General features: G+C 40.5%; 1 protein-coding gene across 1 annotated transcript in view; it reads right to left on the bottom strand.

The window, feature by feature from the left end:
- SPEF2 (sperm flagellar 2) overlaps positions 1 to 14,619 on the bottom strand; it is a 171,590-nt gene that overhangs the window by 29,159 nt on the left and 127,812 nt on the right. The window contains exons 27-30 of the mRNA XM_013051945.2: positions 14,413 to 14,560; positions 12,244 to 12,372; positions 11,038 to 11,176; positions 8,011 to 8,240 (exon numbers count right to left, since the gene is read on the bottom strand). Coding sequence (XP_012907399.1) covers positions 8,011 to 8,240; positions 11,038 to 11,176; positions 12,244 to 12,372; positions 14,413 to 14,560 — 646 coding nt within the window. The remainder of the gene's footprint in view (positions 1 to 8,010; positions 8,241 to 11,037; positions 11,177 to 12,243; positions 12,373 to 14,412; positions 14,561 to 14,619) is intronic.

The raw sequence follows: 14,619 nt of genomic DNA, 5'->3' as shown, positions 1-14,619 counted from the left end.
AAGATTTCTCTCTAGAGTTTTTTCAATGGCATTTCTTATTGCCAAAGGATCCTTCTTTTCTACTGTCTGTACCCCAACAATTTGGCAATGCACTTTTCCTGCACGTGCAAACTGCACATAGACAAGTTCAGTTTCCCCAGTTGAACTGTCTGTGATTCCATCACTGAGGACAGAGAAGAATTTACTTTGTTCTAGTTTCTCTCTTAGATTTCTCCGTTCCACTTCAGCGATAAAATATGTAAAGGTTCTTGCTGATTTGTTAGTTCTGAATACCGGGCCTATATCAACCCCCTTCATATCATCCAACTTGCACATCCAGATGAAGTCTTTGAGGGGACGTCCCGTCTTGGCGATAGCGTGGCATGATCTGAACAAGTTCTCTACTCTCCCGAGGGTGACTTTACTCATGGTCGTCACCATGAGCTCTGTGGTGGCACGGTTCATTGGAGAAATACTTGTTGCTTCCATTAGTGAAGCTTTGGCATGGGCCTCACTGAGATGATGTGCATTGAGAAATTCTGTCCTAAAGTTGTCAGTGCCATAGGAAAAACTCACTTGATTTCCCCTTGACTTCACTCCATGCTTACGGCACAGGCCACAGAACATAAGATTTAGTATCTCATCATATATAAGCCAAGGGTATTTTTTTAGCCAGATTTTCAAAAATTGATCATTCCTCCTTGGAAGGTAATGGTCAAGCTTCCGCAGCCTTTTCTGCTTTCTAGGGACTTGGTTCACATCATCTGGAGGATCCCTGCCTTTAAAATAACTCCATATTGTTATTTTCAGTAATCACCAACATATACCCTGTTTTGCTTAATCTCTGTGCCCCACACTTGCTCATTATTTCTAGAAAAAAATACAGTGAGTGCTTACAAATAGTACATCAGACATTGTGGTGAGTGCTTTAAGTGTCTTATACCATTAGATCCTCATAATCCATCATCCCCATTTTATAGTTAAGAAAATAGACTAATTATCTGTCATTTTATGGATTAAAAAAAACCCCTAGGGCACAGAGAGGTCAGTTAATTTTCCTGATGTATTGTGTTCATAAGTGATAGAGTTGGGGATCACTAGCAGCCAGTCCGACTCCATAGCCACCATGTTTAGCTACCTCACTACTACAGGTTTCTCATAAGGACAAAGGGGGCTATGTTCTTCTTCACTCTAGAATCTGATTCTCTGTGCATAAGAGGAACATTGCTTTTTGCTGACATTTGCTTCCTGTGGTGAGAAGAAAGAGTAACAGGACATGCACGGCAGCATGTCTACAAGATTCGCCTTAGACATCTCTTCCTTCCCACCACAGTCCCTCCTTCTCTGGCAGGACCCGCGCCAACCTGTTCATTTACAGAAAGGGCTTCAGGCTTTGAGACCCGTCCTAGGTGGTTTCAAGGAGCTGTGCCTCATGCCTCATCTGTTTCTTTTCCCCAAAGATCTAATTTCTGAAACCTACTTGTCAGAGTGTGGAATATGTATATTCATCTGGAGAGAAAGACAGAAAAATTAAAATTATACAAAGAAACATCCTAAAATACAGTTTTTCTGAAGGCAGGCAGCCTGGACCACATATTTACCTCACTCCTTCAACTTCTGTGACTCTAGTGATCATTAGATGATATCATCCTATTTTACAGTTTAATGAAGAAGTGGAATATATGTTGGTGTGATAGTGTACTGAATAATGCCTAAGTGAGTGCTAAGCACTTCGCAGATGTTTAAGAAAATCAACATTCCCAACGGATCTTCATGATCTTATATCTATTAATGTCTTTTACCTGGAAACCTTCAACATTAGTCAGTTTGCTGCTGCTTTTCTTACCCAATTTGCATCTAGCTTCTATTTTGCTTTTTAATAATTTTTTTCTTTGCAGTTGTTACTGTTAAAACAGAGCCCCATTTTGTATTTTTTCTCCCCCAAATCCTAAATATCACTGTTTTTGCTTAAAGTGGGCCTTCTTGTGACTAGTTCCTCCTGCCTTCATTTTGGGCCCTACCTATTGGGTCCTCAAGCTCCCACTCTAGGCCTTTGGCACCAGACTGTTGCCTGCTGGCCACATGTCAATGCTGGTAAACACAGGAATGAATATATGAAAAAGAAGTCTCTTGTTACTGAAGGGAAGGACTTTAACTTTCACTACAGATTTAGCTAGCTTTTATGTTTATAGCTTTATGAACAGATTTTCCAGAAGGTATAATCTTGAATTCTGAGCACATACTTTCATTTGCCTAATGTAAATTCTCTGGCTTCATTAGAATGTGTTTCTTCCTGAAGAGGCAGACGAAACTCTGCCCACAGACAGTTTTAACAGGTCCAAGAGGCTTCTAGATTTACTACTGCATTTCCGTGATCTGAATCTCTGTAGCGGAAGGAGTTCACCCACTGAGAGAACCACAGGACATTCAGGGGCCTTACTCCTTTTTTGCAATAATCCCTAGAGTTTACCACCTGGAGACATATTCTTATTAATAACACCAATCCTTCTCTAGCATACCTTTTCTAAGAAATATTTCTGAATTTTTTGATTTGTGTAAAGTCAGAGTAATTTAAACAGGTTTCAGATTACAACATGGGGCTTACCTCCCTGCAAATATATAGTATCCCATTTCTACAATTTTCGCAGAGATACTAGCTTAGAAAGATCCACAGAATTTCCAATGATTCCCCCCAACCCCCATGCCCTTAATTCTGTCTCTCAGTTGGCGGAGGCTCTGTAGAGATACACAGCAGCATCTCCTGAGCTCTTAGTTTCTGCCTCCTTGTAATCCACTCACCACACATCATCTGGCACTAAAGGCCTTTGATAATCCTTTCCTGCGTGTCCTTTGTAAACCACTTTGAGACTTCACAATCTGACCACAAGTTCTCTGTGGTCCTCACCTCCTGCCTCCTGCCCCAGCTGTCTGTTTGCTGTTCCTTGAAGAAATATGTCATGCAACTTCAAAATCTCCACGTCTACTCTAGTTTCCCCTTTGCCTGCTTTCCCCAGCTCTTCTTCCTGGAAGGTTCCATTGAAAATTCTCTACTGGGTTAACCCCTGTGCTGACCCACATAGGCAGCAGTAACTACTTCCTCCTCTGAATTCTTGTAAAAACCATGTAGCCAAATAATCTAGTTTAGCCACCACAGACAAGAGTTCTGTTTGTAACTTCTGTCTCTGAGACCAATCACTGATCCTAAGGGTTTCTGGAAGAGGTTCAGAGGTGGAGCCCCTTGTGAGTTTTTAGAACAATTTCATAGCCTTGAGCAACTAAATGCTGCCTCTCTTGAAGGAGTGAGGAGGCGGAATTTGCTGGACTGTGTTCTCCCCGGATAGCCTCTCAGCAGAAGCCAAAATAGCCATGAACCAAATCTCTACAGACATTACATGGAATACTGATGCGTTTACAAAGAAAAGGAGTTCTTTTGGTTTAAGTGGGGACTGAGGAACATTGCTAAAGTGTTCTAGTTTCAACAGACTCCAAATTGCTTCCGCTGGAGAAAGACTGCCTTCCTGATGTGCTTGGCTCTTGGTGTTTAGAGACAAGATGTTCCTACCCAGAGCTCAATGTGCTACACAAAATGACTGTTTTTGTTTGGGATGTTTATGTTCCCTTGGGGGGCCACATACCTTATGGTTTAATTCTATCAGGTGGTGTAATTTTTTTTTTTTTCTGGAAATGTTCCAGGGTAATGCTATAGATGCCTATTGTGCCATGTGTACCTTCAGGATACTGAGCTAACATTTTTAGTAATAATTGGAATAGTTTGAACCACTATTATATAATGTTATATATTATATAATAATATGATATTACTCTGATTATATAATTAAATTATAATGGCTTATATTACACTTACATTGCAATTCTATGTGCCGGACACTTCCTAAACACTTTACATAAATTATTTTAAAGCTCATAGCAACTCTACTGATATACCCCATTGTCCAGATGAGAAAATTGAGACTGAGAGAGGCTAATTAACTTGCCCCAGAACATACTACAATCATTTGACAAAAGGTGGATTTGAAAAGAGCTGTCTGATTCTTCTTACCCATGGCTGGGTTTTCTTACTCAGCCAGCCATGGGTAAGAAGTGAATCAACATGGAAAGGCTAGCATGGGGCCAGACACATGGAGCCAGACCCCATGCCAGTACTGGCTATTAGAATTCAGAATATGTTCACTAAATCTCCCTCTGTGCTGGGAGTACTGTCATGGGAATGATTCCTGGGACAGTCAATGAAAGAATGTCTTGCCAATTCACTGGCTGTCTCTAACTTAAGCTGCTCCTGAGATTCTCAAATGTGGCTCTTTGCTGGGTGGGAAGAAAAACGCTGGCGTGATAAATGGTTTCATTGCATTTCACATGATCTTGTATGATTATCATGCATAAGGTTATTTTTCTTTTCTGGCATATATATATATATATATATATATCCATGAATAATTTTATTTATGTAGCATAATTAAGAGTTACCAAAGTGGAACTTCACGATATGACCATTCTTTATAAATTTGCTAAAAAACTCTTCCTGCGGGCCTAGTTATATAATGACTATGTGTGAACATATATGCTTTTTCCTAGAGAAAAACACATCTGTTCATCATATTTCACCATATTTTAGTAAGCATGAGAGTTGCCTCTTAGATACCATAGGTTACACTGGCAAATATGAAATAGTTCATGGAAATTGCTCATATTTCTTAATATATAAATATACATTCTTAAAAATAACAGCAGTTTTCAAGTTCAAGGAAGATGTTCTGTAGGATCACACATTTAGAAATATGCCACATTCAACCAGTTGCTCCATACTTTCAAAACTGATTACTTCAACTGAGCTTGTCTTTTCAAAATTATACAGTTCTGAGGTAAATACAGTGGAAGATGCCAAAGAAGATTATTTTCCAGTTCTCAGAAGGAATATGATAAAAGATTTCATTTAAAAGATGGGTGGCTGTGTATCATTTAAGGCAGTGGACAACAGGAAGAAAGAGCGAGGAAGAAAGACTAAAGTCAGAGGATGTCTTGGGAGCTAAAGGAGTCAGGGAGAAAGGGTGAGTGGTGATTATTGGACTTCCTCGGGGAGGGGCAATGTCTGCATTTGCAACCTGACTTCCAAGTAAACATCAGAGAACTGTGATTCTGGGAGCGAGAAAATGGAATGATAATTATTTTGCCTTCCTTTTACAACATTAGCAAGAATAAGAACAGTGAACATTCTTTTTATTGATAGACTACCTGATACTGTGCTATGGTTTTACACGTACTTAAAAAGCAATGAATATGTGTGTGTGTGCATGTGTGCTTGTGTTCAATAGCATAACTGAGCTAATAATAAAAAATTTAAACTGATTGCTCATAGCATAACTGAGGTAATAATAAAGAATTTAAACTGATGCTCAGAGCCCATAAGCCCTCAAGACCCCCCACTCTCACAGTATTGTATAGCCTTGTAAACCTTGTAGTAATTACAATGGTTATTCTTGAATCTGGGATAATTCTCCAGCTTGGGTGGATGGATGGTGGTGGTTCCTTAGAGAAGGCCTCCTCGTCTGTTTGCCTGAAGTTCTTAGGGTTGAGGAAGAAGCAGCAAAGCAGCCTCCTGACATTTCCCAGAACATCCACACCCATGCCTCTAATCTGCATGCTGGCCAGGGGCTGTTCCTCCAACTTGAAATATCCCCTGCATCCCTGCAATCAATCCCTCCTCTTCCAGTTCCTCCCTCCAAGGTAGTATCCCCTCAAACCTTCCCTGAGCCCTGACCGACCTCACTGTGCACTGATCCTGTTTTGCTCTGCATTCCTGAGCACTTTTATAAAGTTCACATGCTCTTCCAGAAAGAAATTAAATAGAAGTTTATATTTTCTTCTTCCTTGCTTGCCTTTTCAAATTACACTCTAAGTCCCTTGGGCAAGTGGTTTTCCTATTGCATCTACTTTTTCAAAAATATATAATTATCTGCCTCCTTTCTTCCCCCCTTCCTTCCTCTTTCCGCCACACTTTGTAAGCTGTTGCACTCATTCTACCATATTCAGATAACAGACAAATGTATCAGTTGACATGCTTTATTCCCAAGGGTTTGTAAGGTTAATCTTCTAAGACATGTGTCTGCCAACTTACAGCTGCTATTTGTTGTTTTTAAACTTTTAGTTGACATGGAGGCTCTGGTTTTGAGGTTGAATCCAAGAATGTATTATGGTTGTCGTCATGAATACCAAGGTCCCTTCTATTTATTTATTTATTTATTTTTAAAGATTTTATTTATTTATTTGACAGACAGAGATCACAAGTAGGCAGAGAGGCAGGCAGAGAGAGAGAGGGAAGCAGGCCCCCTGCTGAGCAGAGAGCCCGATACGGGACTTGATCCCAGGACCCTGAGATCATGACCTGAGCCGAAGGCAGTGGCTTAATCCACTGAGCCACCCAGGCGCCCCCAAGGTCCCTTTTAAAAGGGATTATGAGTGGTTGATAATTTTCAAAATCCACTTCCACCTACTGAAATGCCCCCAAATGCTTTTAGTTTTGACCTGCTACTTGGATGATTTCCTTCTCATCACCCTAGTGTAGGATTAAATCAAAGTGTATTTCATATTCAGAATCTTTATATATGTTATCTTTTTGTTTTAAACATAAAAATTAGTGCAGATATAATGAAGAGCAAAAGTAACTCTCGAGAAGGAAATATGTAATAAGAGGGCCTTGTGAACCCCACACCGCGGGGAAGAGAATCGAATCTGCCTGTCGGATGGAAGGGATTTTATGGGCTGGCTTTATAAAACTGCCATTTTTGATGCCTGCTGATGGCTGCATTTCCTTCCTGCCCAAATACCACCAGCTGGAGCTGGTATCCATCAACAGTTGTCATGTGTGCCTTTATGTACTGGAGGTGGAGTCCGCTCATGCTTGTTAGACGAGCTGACATGTGCCAGGGAAGGGGGTCCTCCAGAGGCCCATGGTTACACCTTGTTTCATCTGCTGGGCTTAGCCAGGAGATGTTCCGATTTAGAATTAAGGAATGCCCTTTTGACTAATGAGATTCAATGGAGATTTATAGAAATACTTGACTTAAAAAAAAAAAAAAAGCAAGTGAGTATATTCACCATGAAAGTGGAATTGTGTTAGTGCTAGATTAAAGTCAGTTGGCTATTCTCTAGGGAAAAGTAATGATTTTCCAATACATGGATGTTGGGAGAGAAAATAAACCTGATTATGAAAGGTGACTTAGTTCAGTGAGAAGGGGCAAGAGCTTTGAATCTAAAGAGGCCTGAATGACATATGACCATATGTAAAAACTGCTCTGTGACTCAGTGTCCAGACCAATAAAATGGAGATGAGATGATAGTTCTATAAGATCTGTCTGAATTACTTGTGCTATCAATTGATGGAATTCATTGAAGAATATCTGGAAGTAGAAAGAGAATGAATTTTTAAAGAAAGCACTTGCAGATGTTACAGAGTCATAATGATAACATGTGGAGGAAATAAAGAATTCATGTACATAAAATATTATGTGCACATACATGTGAACACCTTCATCAGTTAAGCAAATATTTTGTTGACAGGTTCCCTGGTTCTATTCTTAGTCGTGAAGCATTGAGGGAAAAGGGAAGTTCTCTACTCCCTGGTCTTCTTCCACAGACTAGTAGGGGAGACAGAAACACAAACTCATCGTCTCGGTCCAAACCCTAGACTGGACATATGTCCTAATGCTGTCTCTCTCAACTGCCAGAGTCAGACCCAAGTTTACCAACTTTTTGGCCAGGGACAGGGACGGGCTGAAGAGGAGAATTACCAGGAATGAAGACCACCACACTGCCAAAGGATCAGTCACGTTTCCTCCTGTTTGTTTCACTCAGATCTATGTTGTATGAAGCAGATGTGTGAGAAACTAGAGCAGAGTGAGGGCTCATTTTGGTGACATGCAACCCAGGGGGCTGATTTTACTTGTGAGCAAGTGACTGCTACCCTGATGAGTCTTAAACTTTTTTGTGCTTTTTCATGATAATTATTTTTCCTACCTTTAGGTGCGATATCTAAGAACTGATCTCGAAGACTATCAAGCTGTTCGATGGTCAGGGTGCCATTTTCTTCCTTTTCCACAGGTGGGGGGCGCACTGGGGGAGGAGGGTCTGGAAAGACTTTCACATCGCCATTAATGAAGAAATCTTCTTGGCTTAAATAGAGTTCATTCTGAATTTTTTTAGATGTTTCAATGTGATAGCGAGCCACCTCGGTTAATTTTTCCACACTGAAAATGGAAAAATGCGAAGGGTTATCTCCACTAAATGCTACTGGATTAACAATGTTTGATTACTAGACATATACAAAGAGTCTACACATTGTGTAGCTAAAGTAGACAACTCAATCTGCATGTTTCCAAATTCCAATTCTCTTCAAACCCACTTTGTGAAAAGACAGAGTATAATTAAATAAGTGTAGATTGGAAATAAATATTTGCTCACTATAAAGCTCATGGTCACATACGTATACAAAGCTGAACAAAAAGGGACTTCATCAAATATGGTTTTATTAGTAATAGAACATATTTTACTGTGTAAGTACGATTGTGTCAAGAGATATATTTCATTCTAGGTATTCACCAGAATAAAATTATATGGCAGAAGAATCTGTAAAATTCAACTGTTAGATTGACACATTTATTTGGAATCAGGAAAAGTTATTAAGTTAATCAAATTTGATAATGGATTTCTGGAAGAGTGACTTTTCTCTAACTTTGACTGGAGGAGTTTGATGTTATTTAAGACACAAAGTCAGAATGGACTCTCATAATATAAACACATTTAAATTGCTTTCTATTTTTACAAGCAATAATTCCTAGTTAAATGATGTAGTATAAGCAATAATAGGTGCAGTGGAAAGAACCCTGGAAGCTGAGCTCCCATTCCAGAACACTCCACAGCCATAGGTCCTTGGGAACTTAAATTTAAGCTCCCTGAATTTCCTTATCTTTGCATGAAGCCAGTAACGTGTAACTCCATACCTTATAATTATTAATATGAAATCACACAGAGCATGGATTTAACCTACACTGGGAATTATAGTTATGGCCCTAATTAAAGGGCCATTTCAAAAGCTAGAGAAGTTTTATACATGAATAAATATATTACTGTATTACAGGAAGGACTGTGTATCTAGTTTGCAATAAAGTTAGGACATGAAGGAAAAATCCATTTTTAATCTACTTTTATGTAACTGAGGAACACCGAAATATATTATAGACTGAAAATTTTAAAAAATAGTATTAGTTGCTTTCTTTGAAAAGACAACCCTAGAATTCAACAGCATGCTATACTAGCAAGTGCCCACATAGTGCGTATTATCTAACTCGTTTGTGCCTCGTGGTGTGTGTGCACTGGGGTGTGTAGGAGAAAGGGAATGGATAGCAATTAAGTTTTGCTCCCTTGAGCGAGGAAGGCCTCCCACTGCCCACCAAGACTGAGCCACAACCAGGATCTCAAAATGGGTGTGCTCCACCTAGTGGAGGTTACCAGGAAGGGAAGAGATTTAAAAATGCCAAGGGAAGGGCGGCGGGGGCGGGGGGGGGGGGGTGGAGGTTGGGGGAACCGGGTGGTGGGTATTGGAGAGGGCACGTATTGCATGGAGCACTGGGTGTGATGCAAAAACAATGAATACTGTTACGCTGAAAATACATTTTTAAAAAATTTTTAAAAAATGCCAAGGGAACGGAAAGCAAGATTTGGAGTTCTGAGGGATCTGGTAGCTCTCTCTATATTTTCCCTTTATCACCAGAGAATTTGTACAATAACCAAAGCAGAAAGCATGCCTGAACAGTCCTGGTTTTAACTTCTTGCAGTCACATTCAGGGGTCAGATATATACACAGAATATAAATCTGAGAAATTGGAGTACATCTGATAAAAAATATAAGAAGCATTTACTCTTGAGGGTCACGTGACTGGGAGTTGCGAATGCTATGAATTAAGAAAATACATTTTCATTTGTAAGTGGCAGACAGAGAACAGAACTGAACATCACTGCTCTGGGATGCTAACGAGTAACAGACTTGGCTACCCAGTAGTAAAATTATTTTAAGCCTACTGCAGTAAGGTTACCAGGCTGAGGGGTGTGTGTGTGTGTGTGTGTTAGTTATTATATAGCACAACAGATATTAAAAAAACTAGGATGAAGATTTTACAACAGAACTTTCATTATGAGACAAGGATTATAGAAAACAAACCATAACAACTATTTTCCAGACAATAGTTATTTCTGAGAATACTTGCCATTTGTATTCTATGTAGGTAGCAACTTCTAAATTTCCAGCCAATGTTTATTCCAAACTGTAGTGTTCCCAGAATCTAGATCTAATAGAAACCTCTGAAATAGCCTGGTTGCTGTGTTTCCTTTTATAAATGAAGCCATGGGGCCCCGAGCGATTAGGCATGGTGTTCATCTGTGGACAATGAGGGAATTCCCATCTCTTGGAACATCATGTCTCCTGATTCTCACTTGAGGGCTGTTTCTGCTTTGCTGAGCTGCTTTTTAGGGGAGAATTAAGAGAATGAGACTCTCTGCCCCTCACTAGAGATGAGAAGTCTGAAAAACCTTTGGAACCGAAGAGCAAAGTGGAACTGGGTATTACCCTTACAAGGGAGTCAGCCTCACTGATAAAACATTGCAGTTGTTTTGGACTTGTTAGTCTCCCATTAATCAGCCCTGACTAAAAATAAGTCTAACATTAGAAAGATGTGAAACACAATCTTACTTCTGAAAAATATTTTAAAATTACCTATAAACATACCTTGTAAACTATGGTCCTCATGGAGCAGCCTAAAAACCAAACTCAGAAATGATGTGTAAAACTGGACATTGCAACAGGACAGTTTGACCCATGACTTAGTGTTTGAGAAGAACCAATACAAATGCATATGTGATTCCCTAAAAGGTCAAAATTTCTATTTGCAAATGTAATTTACAGTTGTAAATGCCTAAAAACCTGCTAATTTTGACCTCCAGGAATTAAGAAAAAAATATATGCCTTGGAAAAGCCATGGGGTACATTACCTGGCCATTTCATTCAAGTACTTCTCACCAAGCCACTTTTCCAATAGTTTATATACATCGACCACCTTTGTTACTAAATCTTCAAGGAAAGCCAATGCTTTGGTCTTTATCAGTTCAAGCCGGAACTGTGTGGCTATCTCTATTTAAAAAGAAAATGAAGGATTATATATACATGCATTTTCTCACCAGCTGAATTCAATTTTAAACCAATCATGCTTCAGTTTGTGAAGATGTAAGTGCACATTTAATATATGAGTATAGGTAATAATTAATCTATGTCACTGAGAAAAAAATGGGTAATGCATGGTAGGGTCATTTGACAATTTATTTAAGCCAAAACTATTATAAACTGAGCTTTACATTTATTACACTTTTCAGCATTATGTTCTTTGATAAATTGGAGTGGGAAAGAACAAATAGATAATCTCTGAATTTCAAAAGGGGGAAGATACAAAGTCTCTTAATATTTCCCTACTTAAAGAACGTCAGGATGGCAACACCATTGTATTTTCTTAGCACTGGCCAAACTAGGGTAAATGCTCTGTATTCCAGGGTCTGTTGCTGCCCATGGCACCCACTAAGGTTTGTGGATTTTAGTTCTGAAATAGATTTCCCATGTTTCTTCGCTGCTTCCTCCACTGCCACTGGCTTCATTTGCTCATTTTCCTGATTTTTTTCAACATCCATTTTCAGTTGCATTCTAAGACAAGTGGAAGGGCCAGGAGGATATATCTTATAAAATCACTGCTACCTATAGAAAAGGAAGCTCTTGAACATTATGGATCCAGGACTGGCTCTTCTAGGGCCTCTGTTACCAAGAACTCACATTCAGGGACTGTTAGCCTTCCATTGGGATTTATTTTCCTAAGGAGAGGCCTCAATTATTCTTCACATAGAAAACCACCCCTGTAAAACCACACAGACTCTGACATATTCTTTTTGTGTCTATTCTCTGAGATTGTTAATTATTGCTGGTGTTCTCCTAGCCCCCTCCCAAATTTTCTCTTTCTGAGATCTCAGCACACAGTTATAGGACGGCTGAATCTAGCCCTCATGTGGTCCTAATGAAAACAACCAATGAAATGCTGTACTTTTCAATCGCTTTGTTCTGTGTTCCCCTGACACAACTTGAGCCATTCAAAAGCTATTTTCCTACTGGTCTGTTTTCCACTGAAAAGAATCATCTCAGTTCTTTCCAAATGCTACCTTCAAATTGCAGAGCTGCGAGGTGTTCTTCCTTGATTTTGAGCATCAGTTCTTTTCTCTTTTCCATTTGGGCAATCTCCTCTGCTGTCACCGTCACAGGTGTGACTTCTGCCATCGGTGGTGATTTGCCTGAAAGCACAGTGGAACTTGGGGAGGAGCGAGCCAGCATGCAAGAGGACGCACAGCTCCTTGGACAAAAATGTCGACCAAGCAACACGTGCGGGTCTACCGCAAACCTCTTGGGATTTGGAAAGGACAGACCCTAGTCCTGACTGTGAGTGGGATCTTTCCTTGAGAATTCTCCAGGTGTTATCTAGGCTAGACACATGTGAAAATGCCCCTTTTGTGTAGCATCATGGGAAAGTGAGGTGTGCAGGGACGGCAGACACAGTTACAGACTCCAAGGAAGGTGCAGTGCAGAGATTGGCGATGGAAGTCAGCAAACTGCAACACAGCACGGAGGCCATTAGCCAGCTGCGGAAGTACTGTTCCATCAGAGGTACTAGTGTTAGCCAAGTGCGTCCCAGATCCTCATCAAGAAAAGACCAGCTGACAACATCCACACGATGGCTGAAATGCGGCTCACAGTCAAGAATCTGTAATCTACTTAACAATCTTTTCAGTAGTACTTAACTGGAAGTACTTCCATGATTATATAAGAGAATTAGAAAATAAGAATTTGTCAGCATTTATCTGACAATCTATCCTTGAGAAATGGCAGTGTGATTCTAGCTGCAGGCTCCCTTTACGTAGTTCTACTTAGTGCAATAAATCTGTCTTGAAGGTCTGGCCACAAGGGGTTCAAGTCATGTGAAGAAGACATAACTGTAAATAAAGAAACTGTAATAAAATGTCGTTGCAGGGCGCCTGGGTCGCTCAGTGGGTTTGGCCTCTGCCTTCAGCTCAGGTCATGATCTCAGGGTCCTGGGATCGATCCCCACTTTGGACTCTGCTCAGCGGGGAACCTGCTTCCTGCCTCTCTGCCTGCTTGTGATCTTTCTCTGTCTCTCTGTCAAATAAAGAGATAAAATACTTAAAAAAATGTAGTTGCAACAGTAGATGTATAAATTACAGGTGAAAGGGAGCTTAATCTCATTCAATTTCTGTTTTATCATCTGTAAAATTAAGGGACTAGACTCAACCATTTATCCATTAAAAGTACATTGAAGCATGTCCTCCAAATGCTGCTCATGTCTTTCAATTTTACCATCTGAGATGGACTAAGTGGTGTGTTTTTCCTTGTGGTGCTCTTCTTCTCTTGGCTTCAAGTGCCACCCCTCAACCCCGGGCATGCCCACATCCTCAACTCCTCCTCTTACTCCTCCTCAGGGCTGTTTAAATGTACTCCCGCTGGGAAGTGTTTCCCCACTCCTCAGAAGGACTGAGGTGACCTTGCGCTCAAGGTCGCCTGCACCTTCCCACTAAAGAGCAATGATGGATCAAATGTCTGTCTCTGGGGCTAGACTGAGTTCCCATCAGGGTAGGGACTGGGTTTTTGTTTTCGTTCTTAATGTTCACCATCGTGTCCTTAGCCCCCATCATGGCACGCTTCTCTTCTAGTGGGTGCCTAACAAGTGTCCCATGAGCAACTGCTTAGTGAAGTGACTTCTGCCCCCGTGCTTCTGTCTCTTCCTCTCTTGCCTCAACTCACCTTAAATATGTACAAGTGAAGACATTCAGAGGGGGCATAATGTTTGTGCCAGAGTTAATCCCAAGGCTGACAGGAGGTCTGTGTCAGCCTGAGTTTTCTCTTACCTTTGCTTTTTCCTGAGGCCTCTGAGGCAGAGATAGGCAGGAGGCCTCCAGAAGAGTGGAACTTGCTTGAATTAAACCAGAAACCTGAATTCAACCTGAAACTTATATACATATAATCGCTTTTCACCCAACTTCTTCTCAGTTAATATAACCCCTTTTGGGTACACTGTTCAGATTACACAGTACCATCTGGAGTTCTTCCAGCATGTTCCAAACTGTCCTTAAGGGTTATTTTACCTTGGATATGCTCAGCTATTTGGATAAACTCAGTACGATTAGCCAGCTAACACCACCAGAGCCTGGGTCTCAGAACCAAACCGAACCAACAGCAGCTTAACGTGCCTGCTTAGACGTTTGTGTTCTACCCAGGACAGTTAAAGCATCTGCACTTTGGGATGCCAAAGCCTTCAGTACCTTTTGCTTTTTTGTCTGCTTTTTTCTTCTTGGGTGGTTCCTTTTTGACTTTTTTATTTGTACCCATCTGAGGAGATCTCTCTTTCGTGTCCGCTGGCAGGTTTTCCTTTTCTTCTTCCATGAGCCTCTGATGAATTTCAGCAGCCACCTGGTCGGATACAAGCAAGATGTTGATGGATGCGACACTTAAATATGAGAGCCATGTGG

This window comes from Mustela putorius, unplaced genomic scaffold, assembly GCF_011764305.1.
Source record: "Mustela putorius furo isolate JIRA1106 unplaced genomic scaffold, ASM1176430v1.1 tig00000407_pilon_pilon_pilon, whole genome shotgun sequence".
NCBI lineage: Eukaryota > Metazoa > Chordata > Mammalia > Carnivora > Mustelidae > Mustela > Mustela putorius.
Note: the sequence above shows the minus strand (reverse complement) of the source record. Positions and strands in the feature narration are given on the sequence as shown.